The 18,606-nt window shown below is 33.8% G+C and overlaps 1 protein-coding gene across 16 annotated transcripts in view; it reads right to left on the bottom strand.

Annotated features, from left to right (window-relative positions):
• The window catches only part of ERC2 (ELKS/RAB6-interacting/CAST family member 2), a 511,348-nt gene that overhangs the window by 100,328 nt on the left and 392,414 nt on the right, over positions 1–18,606 (bottom strand). For 3 of the 16 annotated variants that reach the window (XR_005822990.1, XR_005822991.1, XM_040568878.1), the window contains one exon: positions 12,719–12,784. The exons of the other annotated variants lie outside the window; for them this stretch is intronic. Coding sequence is in view for 1 of the 3 variants with exons in the window: in XM_040568878.1 (XP_040424812.1) it covers positions 12,758–12,784 (27 nt within the window). In the remaining 2 variants the exon portion in view is untranslated. The remainder of the gene's footprint in view (positions 1–12,718; positions 12,785–18,606) is intronic. 16 annotated transcript variants of the gene reach the window in all.

Raw genomic sequence — 18,606 nt, 5'->3', positions numbered from 1 at the left:
TCTTGCAAGCTCTGCACACTCTACCCACTCCTTGTAGGAAAAAAAAAATGTAGAAAATGAGTAAGTAAAAATCATTTTAAAACAGTGTTATTTCATCTCATTAAATTACATTAAATTGCCAAACACCTCACCTGCAGGTTTGGCGGTTTTATATTCCCACTACTGGTTTTTGATCTAAGGAAAAGTAACTGGTTGATAAACAATATTTTTCCTAAACTGAAGCTTGCTAAAGTTGCATTCTAACACCAGTAACAAAGTACATGATTTATAGCAACCACAGTGCAGTATCATAAAAGACAACTCCAAGGACAATATCCACTACAGTTTTTAAAGATACCAAGTTTTTATTTTCTCGATGCCAAATGAACATTTGATTTCTGCAATGTTCACTGACATCTCTTTTGGTTACAATTTTTGTTTTTAAATGTATATTTCATGTTGCTTTAGAATCAATGTATTTTTGCATGTTTCAAAACTTCAACCATGATATTAAAAACAATGTGCAGTTCATGGGCAACAAATACTTTATTTATTTTTATGAAGCTCCTAGGAAACTGCATGTGTCATATGTATACATACACAAAATAATCCTCACAAAATAAAATAGCTTTCTCAGCAATTGCTTTACTTACAGATCTCTATTTTCTGAAATAGACTGTTCTGAATGACAATATGTGGCTGATCCTGATTGATGAGACAGAAATAGCTCGATTATCTTTCACACAGAAATGTTTTTGTTAAAATTAATTTTGAGTAAATGTTTTCTTAAGATTATGTACTATTGGAAGTCCTAAGTGAGGCTACTCATTTAAAAGACACTCACTGATAAGACCGTACTAATAGCTTAATAATAAGAGATGCTTTAGATTTAGGTCATTATATTCTGATTCGTATTGCAAAGCAATTGATATTCATGAAAATGAGAACCGTATAGCTGCCATCCTCTCCATTTTTAAAGTTCTTTTGTGAAATTTTGTCCTTAAAGAAGTCAATGGGCAGAGTTTACTGATGTTAGTACCACACACTAAGTTCTTTGGGACAGTGGTGGTTTGACATGCTTTCTCTTCAACAAAAATGTATTTCGCACAATAAATACAATAATACAAGATGAAGCCATAAGAAAACTAAGATTTCTAAATGCATTATTAGAAAAAATGCCCACCTCATTACTTCTGAAGTAGAAACAGTCTATGGCTTACAGATCTTCCAGCTGTTTGAGTCTGTTTCTGAACTCCTTTTATGTAGAAAACCACGCATGACCTTACCCTACACCATTGTTCTCCAACAAAAGAATTTATAGTACAGATGAATATTAATGAATTTCTCCAAATACAGAAAGCATACACAACTGAAAAATATGTACCAATTTAATTGTGGAACCAGCTTCTTTTCTGAAAATAAAAATCCTTTTCCATCAGGTGCTTAGCAATACTTTTGAGAATTTCATATTCTAGGACAATTTAGTAGTGAACTGCATCAGATCATGTAACTTCATAAATCTGAACACACAGCATTTGAAATAATTCTAACACTAGTTTATTAAATAAAGTTTGCTTTGAGCGTGCTGAGCAGATACTTAGTTTTGTCCAATCTGCCCATTTAGGAGAGAATGTACTTACGTGTTAATCACCTGCTGGGTGGTGGTGGGGAATCTATCCTTTGATCAAAGGGAGACATACTGGTTTTACTTTACATCCTGTCTCTCTAGCTCTCAACTGGTCCATAGCTGGAGGGATTCATTTCAGGATTTTTCTTTATTCCCAGTATTCTGTTACTTGCTGCATACCACCACCCAAGGCACTAGGGCTAAAACCAAACACTCTTTGTGGTACACCCATATGACAGACTTCAAAATGGAAACAATATTTAAGCTAAACCTGTAAGATCAAGTTTGCTGAAATCATGCAACACATGCAGCTTTTGAACACTTCAAGATCAGATCAAAGTTTGACAGACAGAGTCAAGAAGAGAATCGGTACATTTAAACCTATCAATCCTCAAGAGAAAACAGTACACTGGTAAAAGTAAAGCTGACTATTCATTTCGTCTTGGTGCTAACAGCAGTTAACTATGCCTAGAGAGCTCGTGTTTTTTCTCTGTATTTTTTTCCTCTAAGGCAGGGTTCTCACTCAGCTTGTCTTAAACAAATTCTGCTTTCAAGAAGGAAAGAAAAGAGATTTTTTCCCTAAGTCTTATACTGAAGGACAATTTCTAGATAAATCTTTTCCAAGCTTTCCTCTGTATCTGTATATACAGGAAGACTGTATCTGCAGAAGATTCACATACAATTTTATTAGTTTACATTTGCTTCTATAAAACCTGAAGACAAGGTGCTCTGAGACACTGCAAGGTCTGTAGTAGTCTTTACATCTTCTAATTAAAAAAATAAAGAACTTAAGAAAAAGTTAAAAGGCATGTAACCAAAAAAAACAAAACAGAATGAGCCCTCTGAGAATGAGCCCTCCTCTCTCTTACAATCAGTTGCTGGCTTGTTTTTGGTTGACAGGTTCAATTCTAAAACTATTCCTACTAGCAGGGTTTTTTGAGCTTTTATCATTTTTCTTAAAACGAATGTCAACTCGAGTTCTAAATATTTTTCCATCTGTTAATTATGCACAAGAAATACATTACAAGTCTCAAAGTAAATTGATTTGTAACATTCAAACTGTAAAACAGCCCATTTCTATTGCACAGCAGTTGATGATAAGATGATTTCTTATTAAAGTTTCTGCCACTGACTTTAGAAATTAAGCAAATTTACAATTCAGGAAAAAGATCTAGAAGATTAATAAAAAACATCATGTAAAAGATGGAAAAAAAGCTGAATGTACTTCAATAAAGGAATCTGGAAGAAAACAGCAAAGAGATTTGAAGCAGTTTTTTTTATGTTTTTTAAAAGGCTGACCTACCACAGGTAAATATTTCACAAAGGAGTGCTGCAGGATCTATGCGAATTTCTCAACAATTTTGTAAGCCTCAGAAAGGTAAGAGTAAGGGTAAGTTAAATAGTGTGGATTTTCATTAAATCTAACCATGGATTTAAATCATAAAAATTAAGTCAGCATAGAGTTAGGCAGAAAAGAAAATTTAGAGTCAGGAAAAAACATCTTTTAGTAGCATGATATTGAAGGCAAGTGCAACACTGGATAAGGAGCTATTATAAAAAAAGCCTTACAAAAGAAGTAAAGGTTTGTACCTTTACATTTAGTTTGCTCCACAATCAATCCAGTTAGGAGAGAATAATCACTTACACACATACACAAAAGTGATCTCAGAACACTTTCCACCTAAAAGGCTTGAATACAATTCAGTCAGAACACTGGGATCTGTTATTACTTAGGTATAAATTCCTACGGGGTACAGAACCAACGTAAGTCAGACCTAAAGCCTTTGCCATAATTAAAATCATTCTAGGTTATATAATTCCTAAATCATTAAAAACTTTGCCTCAGTGTTTACATTTGACCCTATCCACATTCTTAGAACTAAAATGAACACTCATGAAAAGCTCACATGCAGGAGACAGGTCAACAGATGTAAAACACAACACCAAGAATGTGTGCTTCTTTGATGGCTCCAACAAATAAGGATTTAGGCAACAGTTGCATTAGGGATCAGTAGTAATTCATAAACACTTATAGATAGAATTTAAGTTTTGTTCTAAAGAGATTTCTGTGTTTGAAATTTATCGCCTAACACATTTCAAGGTCCTAGAATGATGTGTAGCAAAACCAATCATGTTTTTAATATATCAGTCCATCCTTATCTTATTGCAGGATCTATCCAAACTTTTTTTTTTTTTTTTTTTTGAAGAACTCGAGAACTCATAGAACTGGTTTTCCAGAACTTATAGTTCTTATATAAAATGGAAAATATCATATATTACTGACCTTCATGCTTGCATCTGGTAAAAACACCTGCTATACTAACAAAGAGGTTCTGATTCTGATTAGTTTAGTGAGAAGACTGCGCTGGTTTCATTTAAATTGTTTTAATAACCTGATTATATAAATTGGTGCAGGAGCCTTTAAAGATAAAGTAATTTCAGTAAGAGCGTTTTTATTTTACCTTATGGACACCATTTTCTTCTAGATTGAGCTTTTCCACTTGAAGATGTTACTGCCACTAGCTGTTCTTCACTAACCATCAACTGGATGTTACCACACACTTTCCAACCGAAAGAACCACGTCAAAGTACCCTCTAGTCCACACCACGTAGTGATAAACAGGCTTGCTCACACCCATTCATCACTACTTAAGCTAACCTGGCTCAGTTTGCTTGAAGTTGATATGGGATTGATGGGAGTGATTTTTTCTGTTGATGGATCTGGGAGGGTAACAATCTATAGCAGAAAAAAAATGTAACAAACACACAAAGGTGGGTGGTAATAACATCATCAGCTGGCATAGCTGTTTGTGGAGTGCTCTGCCCAAATTCTGCCCATGGCCTGAGGCTGTGGACAGATATCCTCAGCTATATCTGGGTATGCTGATGAAAGAGATTTGAGATGCCTAGCCCTTTCCCTTCCAAGTTTGCTACTCCTTCAAATCTTCCAGTAAAGCTGTTCAAGTGAGTAGCTTGCTCATTTTAGTCAAAAAGATCTGAGTTTAAACAACAACAAACGCATATGGATACATAATTAGTGTGGGACAATGTAGCAGAATAAGGATTATTAACAGGCAGGCATTCCTTAATTATTTCTAATCCATTACATAAACATTTGCTACTACAGCTCAAGTATACAAATAGCTCAGCATTATCTAAGTGATGTTCTCAAGACGCTTGATACTGAACTTACTTAAATTACACGAATAAATACTTTCCCTAGACTTCTGTATTACACTGTTAAAGAACAATTTAGCGGCTCCAGCCACTGATTTGTTTAAATTCAAGCATCTGAACAATCCAATACAGCTCAATACTTTTTATTTGGCAGAAAAACGGGACGGCTATGGAGGCAGCATGCACCTCCTGAAACAGCCAAATGTTTTGGGTGTTTTTTATTGCCTGTTTCATTGCTTCTGTACCTGACTCAGCTCAGTCTGAGCTCTAGCCACCACACCCAGATGAAGTTGTAGGGATGTTTCTTTTATTGCATGTGTGTGATCTGAAAATCTGCATTAGAAACCACAGCCAGAATAATGTGAAGCATAAGAGACAGGGAAGTGTCTCAAAACTGGCTCCAGGCCCTGTGGCTGGTAAGACTGGATAACTATGATAGCTGTCATCACCTATCAAAGCTTTAACTTGAGAAAATCAAGAGACGTGTACAATGACAACTGGTATTTCATTGATGTTAAGTAGGTCAGTACTATAAGTATTGTAACTAACTAACTAGCTATATGATTTTTTTATTAAAAATAAATACTAACTTGTTATACATTGTTTTTGTACTATATTGACACATTTCCTCTTGTATTTTTCATAAACTTTCCAGTGTAACTTATATAAATATGATGATTATTAAAATGTGACAAGTTCTTGCTTTTGTTGTTTGTTCGTTTGTTTTCCTTCTACTTTAGTATTCAATTATAAAAGTTTACTTTTAAAAGTTTAAGTCATATGATTTTTCATGAGGTCTTTAATTGACATTTCTGCTTCTAAACAGAAACATCTTCCAACAGGAATGCTGTGCAGACAGTCCCACATTCACTTATTCTAATATTTACAAAAATCTGCTCAAAGCTCACAAACTTCAAGACAAGTAACAGGAATTTCACATGTTCACATGAGTATTTGTAGAAGTGCAATCCAGTGAAATGCAATTCATAATTTCTCTGCAAAGTAATTTTTCACTATTCTGTTACATGTTGGCTTATCTTTAGATATCAAACTATGTCTAGATTATTTGATTATGTTTCAGCATGAAGTCAGTGGTTATCGACTCCTGTTTACAGCAACTATTTCTGAAATAAAGTTTAGCTGTAAAAATACATACTGCCTTCTCTCACTTTCTGCAGTGTTAAAAATTGCTCAAGTATGTTATTTGTTTTTATTATAGAAGAGCATAAAAGAGCAAGACTGATGATTGCAGGTCCTGTGGTTGTTGTCTTTAGGCCGACTACATCAAAAGCTTTGACGTTGGGTCCATCAGCTACATTTTCAGACTGTTTGCACACCTTCTGCACCTGCAGTGAAGAAGCTGAGGCCAAAGTTCAGACAGAATAGCCTGAATCACACAGCTAACACACAAGTGACAGACAAAAAAACTATTGAATTTATATAAAGTTCTATAGCTAGGCATGGGGGTGATTTGGTGTCTCATAAATACCAAGGATAAGATAAGATAAATACCTGTCAGAGCAAAGTAAAAGACAGCTAGTTTGTGCAAATCTCTTTGAGAATGCATATATATATATGCACAGATGTTTTTCTACTAAGACCATGAATAAATCACAAGAAACTGCTCTAACAGTCTGAATGAAAACTTAACAGTACTGAAATAAATAACAAGACTCTCATTGAATTCAGTGGACCCAGTGTCTCAGGTGCCGACCTTAACTTTGTAATGTATTTGGCCAAAGCAGAGTTGTAACAAAGTTTTTGTTGTTGTTTTTCAAAAGAACAGTATCGATCATCTTCACTGATCTTCCATTGAGTAGGAAGCACAGAAGTTTCACATTGGTCAAGCACCTCACATATTTCCACTATATAATCAATAAAAACTAACGAAACAGGTACAGCTAAATAAATTGCTATGTACTTTTACTGAAAACCCTCTGTCTTCAACTGTGGGTAATTAGTACCTGAAAGTACTTGCAGTAGTATTAAGAAAAAAAAAAAAGAATAGTAACTTTTAAATGAATATACAATTTCCGAATTAAAGCGAAAACTTTAAACATCTTACATTATGAATAAAAATATTTTAACGAGAAAGAAGAAGACTAGTCACAAATCTGTCCATAGTTTGCAAAACAAACATTCCTAGGAGGTTCTTCCTTTTGTTTAGTAAAAACCAAGCTCCAGTAACACAAGAATCATGTTTAAAAAATCACAAATCCAAAATGCCCTTGGGCTCCAGTCAATGTAGCAACACCCATTCAGGTAATTAAGTATACAGCTAGTATTTTCAATGAGAGAACTGAAATGAACACTGCAAACAGTCATGCTCCCTATTTTTCCATTGCTTTGCATGCTACTGAGACTCATTCCAAAGCTATTTTCCAAAACAGGCTAAACAGAATATCCAAACGTTAAAAAAAAAAAAAAAATCTTTACTGAAAAAGATGAAAATATAAAGCAGAACAATAGCTGAAAGTTAATGTCTTTAAACATGTCAACATGACCAAATGCTGTTATGCTTCATACTGCTATTAGCAAGGACATTGTGAGAGAAAGCTGTTTCACCACATCTCAAGAAAGACAAAGCTAGGCACCACATTTGTTTTAGAACAGCTTTCTCCTTATTTTCCCTGTAAACACATACAAAATGCATTCAATAGCTAGAAATGAACAGTAAATGTTTGCCTGAGAAATAATTAAGAAGCTTTACTTGTCCACCCATTCTGTACAGAGTTTCTGCTTTAAAGGTTTTTACTTTTTTACTGAATGCCACTGCTGCCTAAGAGTGACTCCGTCATGACTACTTGGCAAAGTTCTAAAATTACAGACTATTTTTTTCAGCTCATAAATCCAAATTAAAAAAAAAAAAAAAAAAGCTTTATGATTCTAGTTTCAAAAACATTAGCCTTCATTTGCCATCAGATGCAAGCTTCCAACCCTTTTTGCTTCAGGTGTGAAGGTATCCCTGTTTTAAGGATATAACAGACAATCAACTTGTCTGAACACTCCTAAACATTTTTTAAAGCATCTAATTCACTTCATATCTGACAATAAAGTCTACAGTACAGTACAAACAAAATAGTGTAAAAACAGTTTTCATGTGGATTTGTATTACAGACACACACGGACAATTTGTGGCAAAGTCCTAATTGTTTTGCCATGTCTGCTGCACTTCAGTGGTAGGAAGAAGAATGAAAAAAAACAAGTACTTTCCTTCTACCTGCTCACCTCAGCTGTGCCATGAACCTCATTTTCTGAAAGTCACATGGATTCAGTTGCCCATGACAGACTACTATATAAGCTTATTTTTTAAAAGTTATCATTGCCTTCTGATTTTCCTTTGTTTCCTTTGTAAGGGTGAGGGAAGGGATCCTGTTTCTAACAAGCCCCAACCAGTGCAGCTACGTGTGCTACCAGATCTCTGGCTTACGAGATTTGCCCAAAGAAAAGTCAAGAGTCAAGTAAGAAAAGTCAATCAGTACACTGAGCCAATACAATGTTATTTCCCTCACTGAGCAAAGATGCTCAGAGATGAAAACAGAGTGTGTTGGCCAAAGGAGGATCATCTGCAGCAGGAGTAAAACTGGCCTTCAAGAGCTAGGGCACAGGAAAACCATCTGAAAGGAGAATGGACTTGCTAAGCCTGGTCTGAAATGGTTAGAGTTCATTTCCTGAGAATCCCATAAAAATTCCTGACAATTCAATAGCAAATCATTCTCTTGCTTGCCCACCTTAAATAACAAAACTTTATTTCACAATGTTGTGTTGAAAATGAATTTGTTAAATATTAAAAGTTTTTAGAGGTTACTGTGAGAGCAGATGGAGAATAATATCCAAAGGCTGCAGAGGCTCTATGCACTCTTTTAACAAGCAGAGCAAAGCTTGCCCAAAGGAAGTCTCTAACAAGGAAGGATACAATTTTTTTTTTCCCCCCACAAAAAAGGAAACTAGACTAGACAGGACTAGAGTAGACTACAGAACAGTTCAGTTGAAAGGGACCCTCAAAGATCATCAGGTCCAACTGCTGGGCTACTTCAGAGCTAACTAAAAATAAAAGCACATATGAAAGCACAACTTCTCATATTCAAAAAAAGAGACGGAGAAATTCACAGCTGAGTTGTAGAATACTCATTGCAAGTAAATCTCTCTCTATTGCTATTATAACATCTTAAGCCTTGTGAATATATTTTCACAATATAAAATGCATAGAATTAATTACCTGGCACCACTTAGAGGCAGAGAACGGGGAGGGTACTGGCTTTGTTCCAGGGCTCTTTTGGCCCAAGAAGTGAGCTGAGTACTCACTTAAGTATCAAAATATGACAGTGTCTGATACAGCCATCAGCATAGTTCATTTGAATATAAATAAAAAGATTTATACTAGGTAAAGATGTGATTTAGAATCACTTCCAAAACACATTAAGTTCATGTCTGTACTTCTCTCTCTTTTTTTTTAATATATCACATCACAAAAATTTGTATATATTTCCACTGTCATGTTCTAGTGCGCTTTTTTTTTTTCAGCTAATAAAATATTCTTGGATGATCAAAATTTTGTTATCAGATATACCAGTATGAATTCAGAGTGAGTGATCAATTAATTATTATGATGATTTTTGAGATTTTCATCAAACTACTGTCAAATGAGAAATGACTGTACTCATTACTACTACAAGAATTCCAGGATAGTACTATCTTTTTAAATTTTTACAATACAAGGTCATGATCATAACCAACTGAAACATTCATTTTGCTGTCAACTTTCATATTTTGTAGCTTCTAATAAGAAAAATACTCTGACTTTTCACTCAGTAGATGAAGAATCTCAGAGGGAAACCATTTCAAAACCATAATGTTTATTTTACACTTCTGTAGCTAAAATCAAGATTTTTTTGCCTCTTGATAGTTTAAAAATCATTTTACACTTTGTACACTTTTTTTAAACAAAATAAATGTGGTTTTGAGACTCCAATAGAACATGAATATACTTTTGTTCATAAACAAACATCTTGACACACTGTGTGTCATAATGGAACTGCTGCATCCATAGTATATATAATTTGAAATGTGTGACTAAAATTATAGCAAAAATATGAACTATAAAGAAGGTGAAGGAGTTATTTCTAGAAATCCACATTCTTTTGATTCAAATATTTTTAAAATTAAATCATTGTTAAAATTATGTTTTCCTCTCCCACATAAAATATATCTCTCGTGTTCCAAAACTAAATGTCAGGCACTATTCCTTTCAGTCTATAACGATAGCATTGTAAAATGTATCCTAAAAAGAATATTGCATAGCAAGTTGTGACAACAGACTTTGTAGAAAGCAAACAAATGATAAAAAATGTGTATTTTACAAAGACCATTGAATCTGCAAGATTCAACTTTACCAGCCTTTTGACTGTCAATGTCAGTTGCAAGTGGAAAAATAAAATAATCTAATTATCCAGAGCTATAATTCCTTTACCAGATCAAAGCTCTAGTCTGTGGCAGATACTTTCTGTGGCAGAAAGTATCATAGAGTTATTGTACAATCAAGTCATTTTTAACTCCTGCTCTGCTCAAGCATCAGAAAGCAGGAATAAAGACCTGGAAAGCAGTTTGTGTCATAACTTGGACTCCTAAAGAATACTCCTGAGAGCTAAATCCAGTTTTCCTCTGGCTGAATACAAGAGCCAAGAAACTCAGTTATACCTGAGTAACCCCCACTGCTGAGCTAGATGCAAACTCCTATGCTCACAAAGCCAAATCAAGCTGTTAGCTATAAGGTTTGTGCAAAATAGAAACGTTTATCCATTTGTTTCAGCTTTGCTGAATTCTAACAAAGGTGCACTCAACAGATTTTAACAGAGAACATGAGGAAATTCAGTATATCTATTTTCAGAAAGGCTTATAAATTATTTTTTTCCAAATGGGGAAGGAGGCCTATGCTGTGAATTTTCGCCTTGTGATAGCCATTCCCACACTGAGTGATGGCTGTTCTACCTCCAAGGACAGGTCTACCCATGAGCACAGTCCAGAGGACAGGCTCTGCCTTCTACCAGCTACTGATTACACGACCTCTGCAGTGCTCCCCCACTTGAAAAGAAACGTGCAAACAAGGTATTTGTCGAGGGTCTGGTATATAATGATACCAGATAAATTATGCTGGCATTTGAACAAAAGAGTCAGAAAGGAACATCTGTTTTTAAATTAGAAATATATATAGGCCTGGCAAATAAACAAAAATTTGCTCTCCACACCCAAACAGAAGAATGATGCTGACAAACAACTGAAAATTACATTACTTTTAAATAACACCATAAACTGCCATTAAAATATCATGCAGCTGCAGTTAGCAGAACTTGCTAATTACTTAAAACACAACACTAAGAAAACCCACAAACCTTTTTTACATTTTTATGTGAAAAAGAATAATTCCGGATTCTTTTTAAGGCTGCTTATTTTCAGAAAAGAAGAAAGTAACTAAAAAAAGATAGAATGAGTCACATCCTTCTGTACTGTTTCCACATACAACACGAGCGTCCAGACTCAGAGGTTATCTATACATACAGTCTATATGAGTATGACATTTAAAGCCAAATCAGAAAGTACATATGTGTATATATATATATATATATAAAGGTTTATAACAATACTCCGATAAACCAAGCTTGCTTTCTTTTAAACATTAATGGTATCACGATTATCATAATTTTATTTCACAGTTGTGGGATCTTAAACTTCCCTGTGACAGAAATCTTCAACAGCTTAATTTTTTTAAACAAAATGCAAATTATTTGTCATGGATATCAATAATTTTGCATCATCTTGCAACTACCCTAAACGGCAAGAATATAAAAGTTTTCTTTAAAAGAAAAATTTTAGCAATAAGAACAAAAAATGATTTTGGAGATTTTATTCCTGTCATATAGAATGGCTGGCCTGAAACATGGCTTATAACATCACTGGAAACAAAACACATTACGCAGTCTTCAGCTTGGAGTGTCAGAGGCCAAAGCGATATAAAGAGTAAAGTATGACAGCTTTAATAACACAGCAGTGCTATTAATATTCACTTACGTGAATAGATTTTTCTCCTCTGAACGGTCCCACTATAGCAAATAGAATTGTGCCAGTAAAAGATAGTGACATGAGCAACATTTTCTGTGAGTGAAGCACCAGGCCTGATGCTTTTACACTGTCGTTAACAGTGTTAAGAGACCAGAGTAATCATGAGCTATCTGAGATTACCTACAGCATCAAAAGCAAGCACCAAAAAAAGTGGATAAACACTGATCAGTAACTGACACAAATGCACAATAGAGTATTTACTCATAATTGAAAGAGACTTAAACAAAATAAATTGCACTTTAGTACTCTTAAATATCACAGCCAAATTAATCCATGGATGCTAGCCATCCACAGAAAGGTTATACTTTCCTTATTAAGCATTATCTCCTATCTTAAAATTTCAAAAAAACATTTTAGCTTAATATTTTTTCCATGCATACTATAAACTACATTCCAGTAAAACTGTATCCATAATCTGTGTCAAATCCTCTTAAGTATCAACCTTTCATATTCATTCTGCAAAGATATTACAGTTTTCTTTCTACAGGATTTTTGAGATGATAGACAAGATTAATGCTAGTTTAAAGCAAATCTTATCTATTGATCACAAGGAATTGTTTAGACAGTTACAAACAGAAACAAATACACTTCTTTTAAACTTTCAGACCTACCTACATCTTTAGCCACAGTAGGGTATGAAAAAAATCAAGCTTTAGACCATTGAACAGTCACACACAGTTTCTCATTGTTCATTGCATAGGTAAAAAAACATTTTCACATGGTTCACAAACACACCTGTTAAGAAACATACAGCTCCATGCAGTTTAAAATAATACAAATTAGACTGCAATTCAAAAGATAGAAAAGAGAGTTTCTCACCCCTCAAAATAAAACTGGAACTTTGGTTTATAGGAACGGCTATGCCCATATACCCTCCTCATCATCCTGTGTGCCAGACATTAGGAGATGCACAGAGAAGATGTTAGCATTGGAATGAAAAAAGAAAAGGTTAGTTACTTTGGTGAATATAAAATACACCGTTCTTGCCTGTTAACAACATGATTTTTTTTTAATGTAAGCCAGCGAAAGCAAATGAACAAGTTTGTGTTACATACACAAAAATCTGCATCTATAGCAACCGAAAACCAACGATGACGTAAATATTTTTCCCACCCAGTTAAAACAGTGTGTAGGAAGTAGATTATAAGATTAAATATTAAAAGATTATTTTTTTTTAATTGCATGCAATTCAAACCAACACTGGCAGCAGAAATAGATTAAACCTTATAAGTAAACAAAGAAGTAATTACTATAATCAAATTGTCTTACATTTTGTTAGGTTAAATGACAAAGATACTGCTGAAGAATCAGAAAAATCTGTTGTTAGTGAAGTAAACTTTTCTAATATGGTATCAATTAAATCTATCTTTTAAGTGAACCTTAAACACTACACATTGTCAGATTCTGTCCTTTATTCCATTTTTGAATCATTAAGATCACTTATTTGTTTGCAATTTTTATGTTAAATAACATTAATGGCAATACAAAAATCATAACAATTTTATGAAATTGTTTTTTAAAAGAGATTATATTACTGTAGATATGCTCAAGGGAGAAGGGCATTTTTTAAATTCATTGTAAATCTGAAGTTAAAAAGAACAAAATGAAAAACATGAACTAAATCAAGAGAATGAAATGTCCTTCGTTGGGTATGTTTACTGAAGATTACGTTTTTTATAATGATGCTTTATCTATGTACACACAGATGTCAATGCATATAACTATGTAATTCTAGTGTGCCAAATTCTGATGCGATATCAAGCTTCTAGAACAGAGGTGCACAGCATGTTTTTCATTTAACTCAGCAGCTCAAAATCAAATAAAACTTATCATTTTAGATATCCCCAGAAATCACTCGTTAATATTTTAGAAACAAAAAATTACATTCTGTAGTTTCAAAACTTTGAGAGCTAGCTGGTGTAACATATTGCTGGCACTTAATTAAATCTAAAAACTAAATAAAATGAGTAGTAATTAATTATGATTGAAACAGACAGGAATTTCAGCTTGAAAATATACACTGCCAGTATCACTACTGTTCCTAGTCCATTCTTGGAATAAAAAAGAGCTCCCAGATGTCAACTGTTATTAAAAACCAGATGTTAAGATAAATGTCTTGCATATTGCTGAATTAAGTAAAGAAATGTGACAGTCCACTATAAACTTAGCTATCATTTAACATGGAAGAAATGTGGGTAAATTTTTTACAGTTAACTTTGAACACATCTTAGTTATATGGTCTGCACACTACAACACAAAGCAAAGACACAGCAAGCCCTGAATATTCTAACTTATTTTTGAAAAAAAGGGACAGATTGTGATAAACTTCCAATGAGCTGGATTCGCCTCACTGAAAATATGAGTCCTTCCTCCTGAATTCTGCAGGACTTACTGTTATTCGAACCTACTAATGTTAATTGAATTGACTTTGAAGTTCACAGGGGTTTTGCCAGAGTAAAGGTTGAACAAAGACTGAAGGATTTCTTTTCCACTGAGCAGTTTGATCCTATTTCACTAACAAAATGCATTAGGTTAATCTTTGGTGATACCTTTAAAAATAGCAGGAATCAACAAAAATGGGCAACTCAGTATGTTTCCAAATGAGCCCTTCTATGTTCATCCCTTTTGCTGTTTACTGTATTACAATTCTTCAAATAGCCAAATACTCATTTTCACTTCAGTTATCTGTGTGATCTCTCTTTTTGCCAGGGTTTTAGAAGAGTTGACAATTCAAGCCTTGTCAAATACTTTTAGAGTATTACATGAAATTACAGACTATATAGTTTGACATTGATCCTCACATACAATAAGGAATAAATTAAAAACTAGAATGCAGTTAATGTTCATCAACGTTGTTTTATTGAGTACTGGTCCTGTCAAAATAACTTTCTACCTTCTTTAATTACGCAAAGAGTATTTTTGATAAGGTACGTGCTTCGAAATAATATGTTGAGATTTCTGTAAAGCATTTGATTATTTTCCCCAAGATACTGTGTCAGTAAAATTAGCTCTATATAGAATGAGTGTCGCTGGAGAAGGAAGGGGACCTGCAGATACCTATTCTCATCCCAAATTTATTTCTTTCAGAACCCCTGATCTGATACAGAAAAGCAGAAAGTTCTTTTCTCTAGCAGAAAAAAAAAAAAAAAAAAAAGAGACCTATAGGACAGACTGGAAATGTGGTACATATTTTTCAATAGCACATCAGTTCTGGATCATGAAGCTTTTATATCAAGACTGAGATAATTTATAAAAGATATGATTAGCAGTATTCAAAATAATTCCCCCCAAATTACAGATTTAATGATGAAATTATTGAGTGGTCAGGTCCAGATTATGATCATGACCCACTTCATCTTTAATATATACAATTAACAAAAATACCCTTCCGTCCTTTTTTTTCACACATCTGTTTTAGTGAGAATTTCTGCACCCTGATCTTATTCTGTACACAAACAGCTTATTACAAATTTTACAATTTTAATGATTCATAAAATCATTTAAAAAAATTAAACACTGTGATCTGTTTTGACGGACAACCGAACAGAAAAAACAAACACTCACTTGATTTAAAATTCTTAATACTAAATGCAACCCAAGACCAACCTCAACATAGTGTCAGGTTTTAAAAACTTTTATCTACGTAACATTCTGACTTGATTTATACCTACCCCTGAAAACTTGCTCTTACCTCATTTTCAATTTCACATCCTAATTATTTATAGATGACAAATTTTAAGACTTCCACTAACCTAAGCAGATGTCACCAACCTATCATCCCCATCAATAAAGTCTACCCTTTCATAATCGTGTGCTTTACTACCTAACACGTCATATTGTCTAGTTAATTATGTCACATATTGGTGCCATTTAATGCACTGACCTAAAAATACTCAATGCTTGATTATAGTTGAGGTAAAAAATAAAACTCCTACAGCTATCAGAGAATGTCAGCTTTCATTTTCATTAAAGAAAAAAAAAAAGAGCAAAGCAGAGCACCATAATTTCATGGTATATGCTGTCACTTTTTTAATATAACAGAAGCTAAAATGCACAAATATAAGATCTTCATGGAATATTAAACAAACTCTTTGATCACTTACTACTGCCATTATGCAGAGAGGTTGTTCTCAAGCCTGCACTACTTCCTTCCAGTGCATTGGATGGAAGTTATAAGACTCAACTATCCTTGTCATTCTTCTGTCTGTTACATTTTCAGGAGTGGATATTTAATGGTATAAACCATTTTAGTGCTACAGATTTTTACAGATTTTTCTGTACGGACATACACAAGTACCTAAAGGCTCTGGATAAAAGGCACATAAGAAGTAAGATTGTAGTATTCACTGTTTTAATAAACAATCTATTATATCAAGAAGCTAAGGTTTGGTACCTCAGCAGAAACAGATAATGTAGGAGAATAAAAAATTCTTCACTGATGTTCTGAAACAAATTATATTCCTTACCTATTTTTGCAGTCTTGATGCACTGTGAGGCAAAATAAAAGCTGCAGTTATGCCTTATCATTTATTAATATTGGATCAGAGGTTTCCAGCAGAATGCTCAGTCTTTCATATCAGTGTGTATCCTACAGAATCATTAATCTATGGCTATTTCAAACAATAAACTATAATCAAGCATTTTTTGATTAATGTTTGTGTACATTAACTGCTTTTTAAACTTGGATCTTTCATTGGTTTATAAGATCAAGAATAGCAGCTCAATGTCAGAAACTGCAAAGCAAAATCTGAATTAAAGACATTCAAAAAGGGAAGAAAAGTCAAGAAATACCATTTGAATTGATAATTATTGCAAAATTATTATGAATTCAAACTATTTATGATATTGATTGCCTTGTATTTTTAGAAATGACATGCAAGTCTTTAATTTAGACTTAATTTAGACTCTCAAATACTGTGAAAACCACTGCAAATGGACTATTTATAGATTATTAATTCATTGATTTTGTGCCATCCTTTTGTGATTTTTGTGCCATCCTTTTGCTAGTCTTTTCTGTGTGCTACTTATCGTATTTGCTCAGCATCTTAAAAAAAAACATCTCCTGTCACTAAATAGGATTTACTGTTCTTATCCAATTGCTACAAAACATAACATCAAAAATTCAACTGCCTTCAAAATAGCGAGATGAGGAACTTAGAGAACAGTGCTTTGAAAGCACTATACAAAGGTGTTGAAAGCTTGTGTAAAGATGTCTTTTGTTTTAATACAGAAGTGTAGCTCAACACAAGTTTTGCAGGTATATTTCTCAGCTTCCAGTTCTTTATGGTTCATCAGTTTCAGTAGTAAATTTGCCACACTGGCCTTCAGATAAAATGGGCTACATTACATAGCAGGTTAGAAACAAAGGATAACTGTAATTATCATCTACATGATAATTAGATCATGTAGATTAGATCATGTAGATAACAAATTGTAATATATCAGATGCCAGAAATTTTATGCCTATTCATAACTACTCTGCACGTAGCATACCCTTTATTACCAGTGAATGCAGAACGGTTGCAACAAGTTATATTTAGTGTTGTGTTGCAATAACAACAGATCTACAGAGAAATACAACTGGTACTGAAAAGTGGTATCTCTACAATATATGTATCTTGGGGGGTATTCTGGATTAATTTTGCTCCAAGACTGAATTCCCATTAGCACTGAACTATGGTGGGTGACCTCCTGAAATGCATCTTTCAGATGAACTTCTTCAAAAAGGAATTCAGCGTGTCCACTCCAAAACTGCTTCTGGTTACAAACCACAGTGCAGTAAGTAGGAATAATCAAGAGTTTTCCTCAAAATATGTAATCTTGATCATAACTAGAACTCTAATGTATACGTACTCCAAGACTGCAAAATTCTGTATTACTATGAGGCCCACTGGTGTATAAAATTTGGTTATCTGATGTGGAGAAGACAGTGAATTTGACTCAAGAAGCAGATAGAAAATACGTCAATGAAACTGAAGTACTGCACACCCCTTCACATTTATGGCATTCAAATATATTTATAAAATCAATTTTTAAAATAAATTTAAAAAAATCAAAAATCCTAATCTCCTTTTATACAAAAACTTTTGCAACACAGGCAACATTTAAAACTTTATGAGTTAAGCTTTGCTGGCTCTCTTCCCACAAACAGAAGACCCTTCCTGACAAGGCTCATCAGATTTCCCTTTCATGTGCCAGCATGCTAAGAATTAATGTCTTAACTTGAGTTAAATAAATCCAGTGATAACCTGCTCATCTCTTGAACTAACTTTCTGATGATAGATTTACCCTACTCTTCTTCTTATCTGTGGCTATTAATGGGTCATTAAACATGTAACTGCTGGCTCTGGACTGTGAAACTGTCCTACTTACAGCAAACAATTACATTTCCAAATATTAATTTCCATTTGTGACACAGAAATCTACCTGCTAAGTAATAATATTTCTTTCAATTCAAGAACTTACCCAAAAATCAGAATCTTTTAGAGCTTAGAGAGACTTTTATCTGCTACTCAATTTCTTGGAAACATACAGGAGCAAACACAGCTGAGGACTAATCTCACAAACTCTCCATGTATGGAACAACTGACTACAGAAAAGTTTTATGCATGAATGATTTGAAGCAGTGAGCCTGTAAGTGGAAAGGAGAAAGACTAACAGTGGATTCATTCAAATGAATGGGCAGTATTTTCGAAGCTCTGTATTTT

The sequence above is a fragment of the Cygnus olor genome, chromosome 10 (genome assembly GCF_009769625.2).
Source record: "Cygnus olor isolate bCygOlo1 chromosome 10, bCygOlo1.pri.v2, whole genome shotgun sequence".
In the NCBI taxonomy this organism is placed as follows: Eukaryota; Metazoa; Chordata; class Aves; order Anseriformes; family Anatidae; genus Cygnus; species Cygnus olor.
This window is presented reverse-complemented; position numbering and strand designations above follow the sequence as displayed.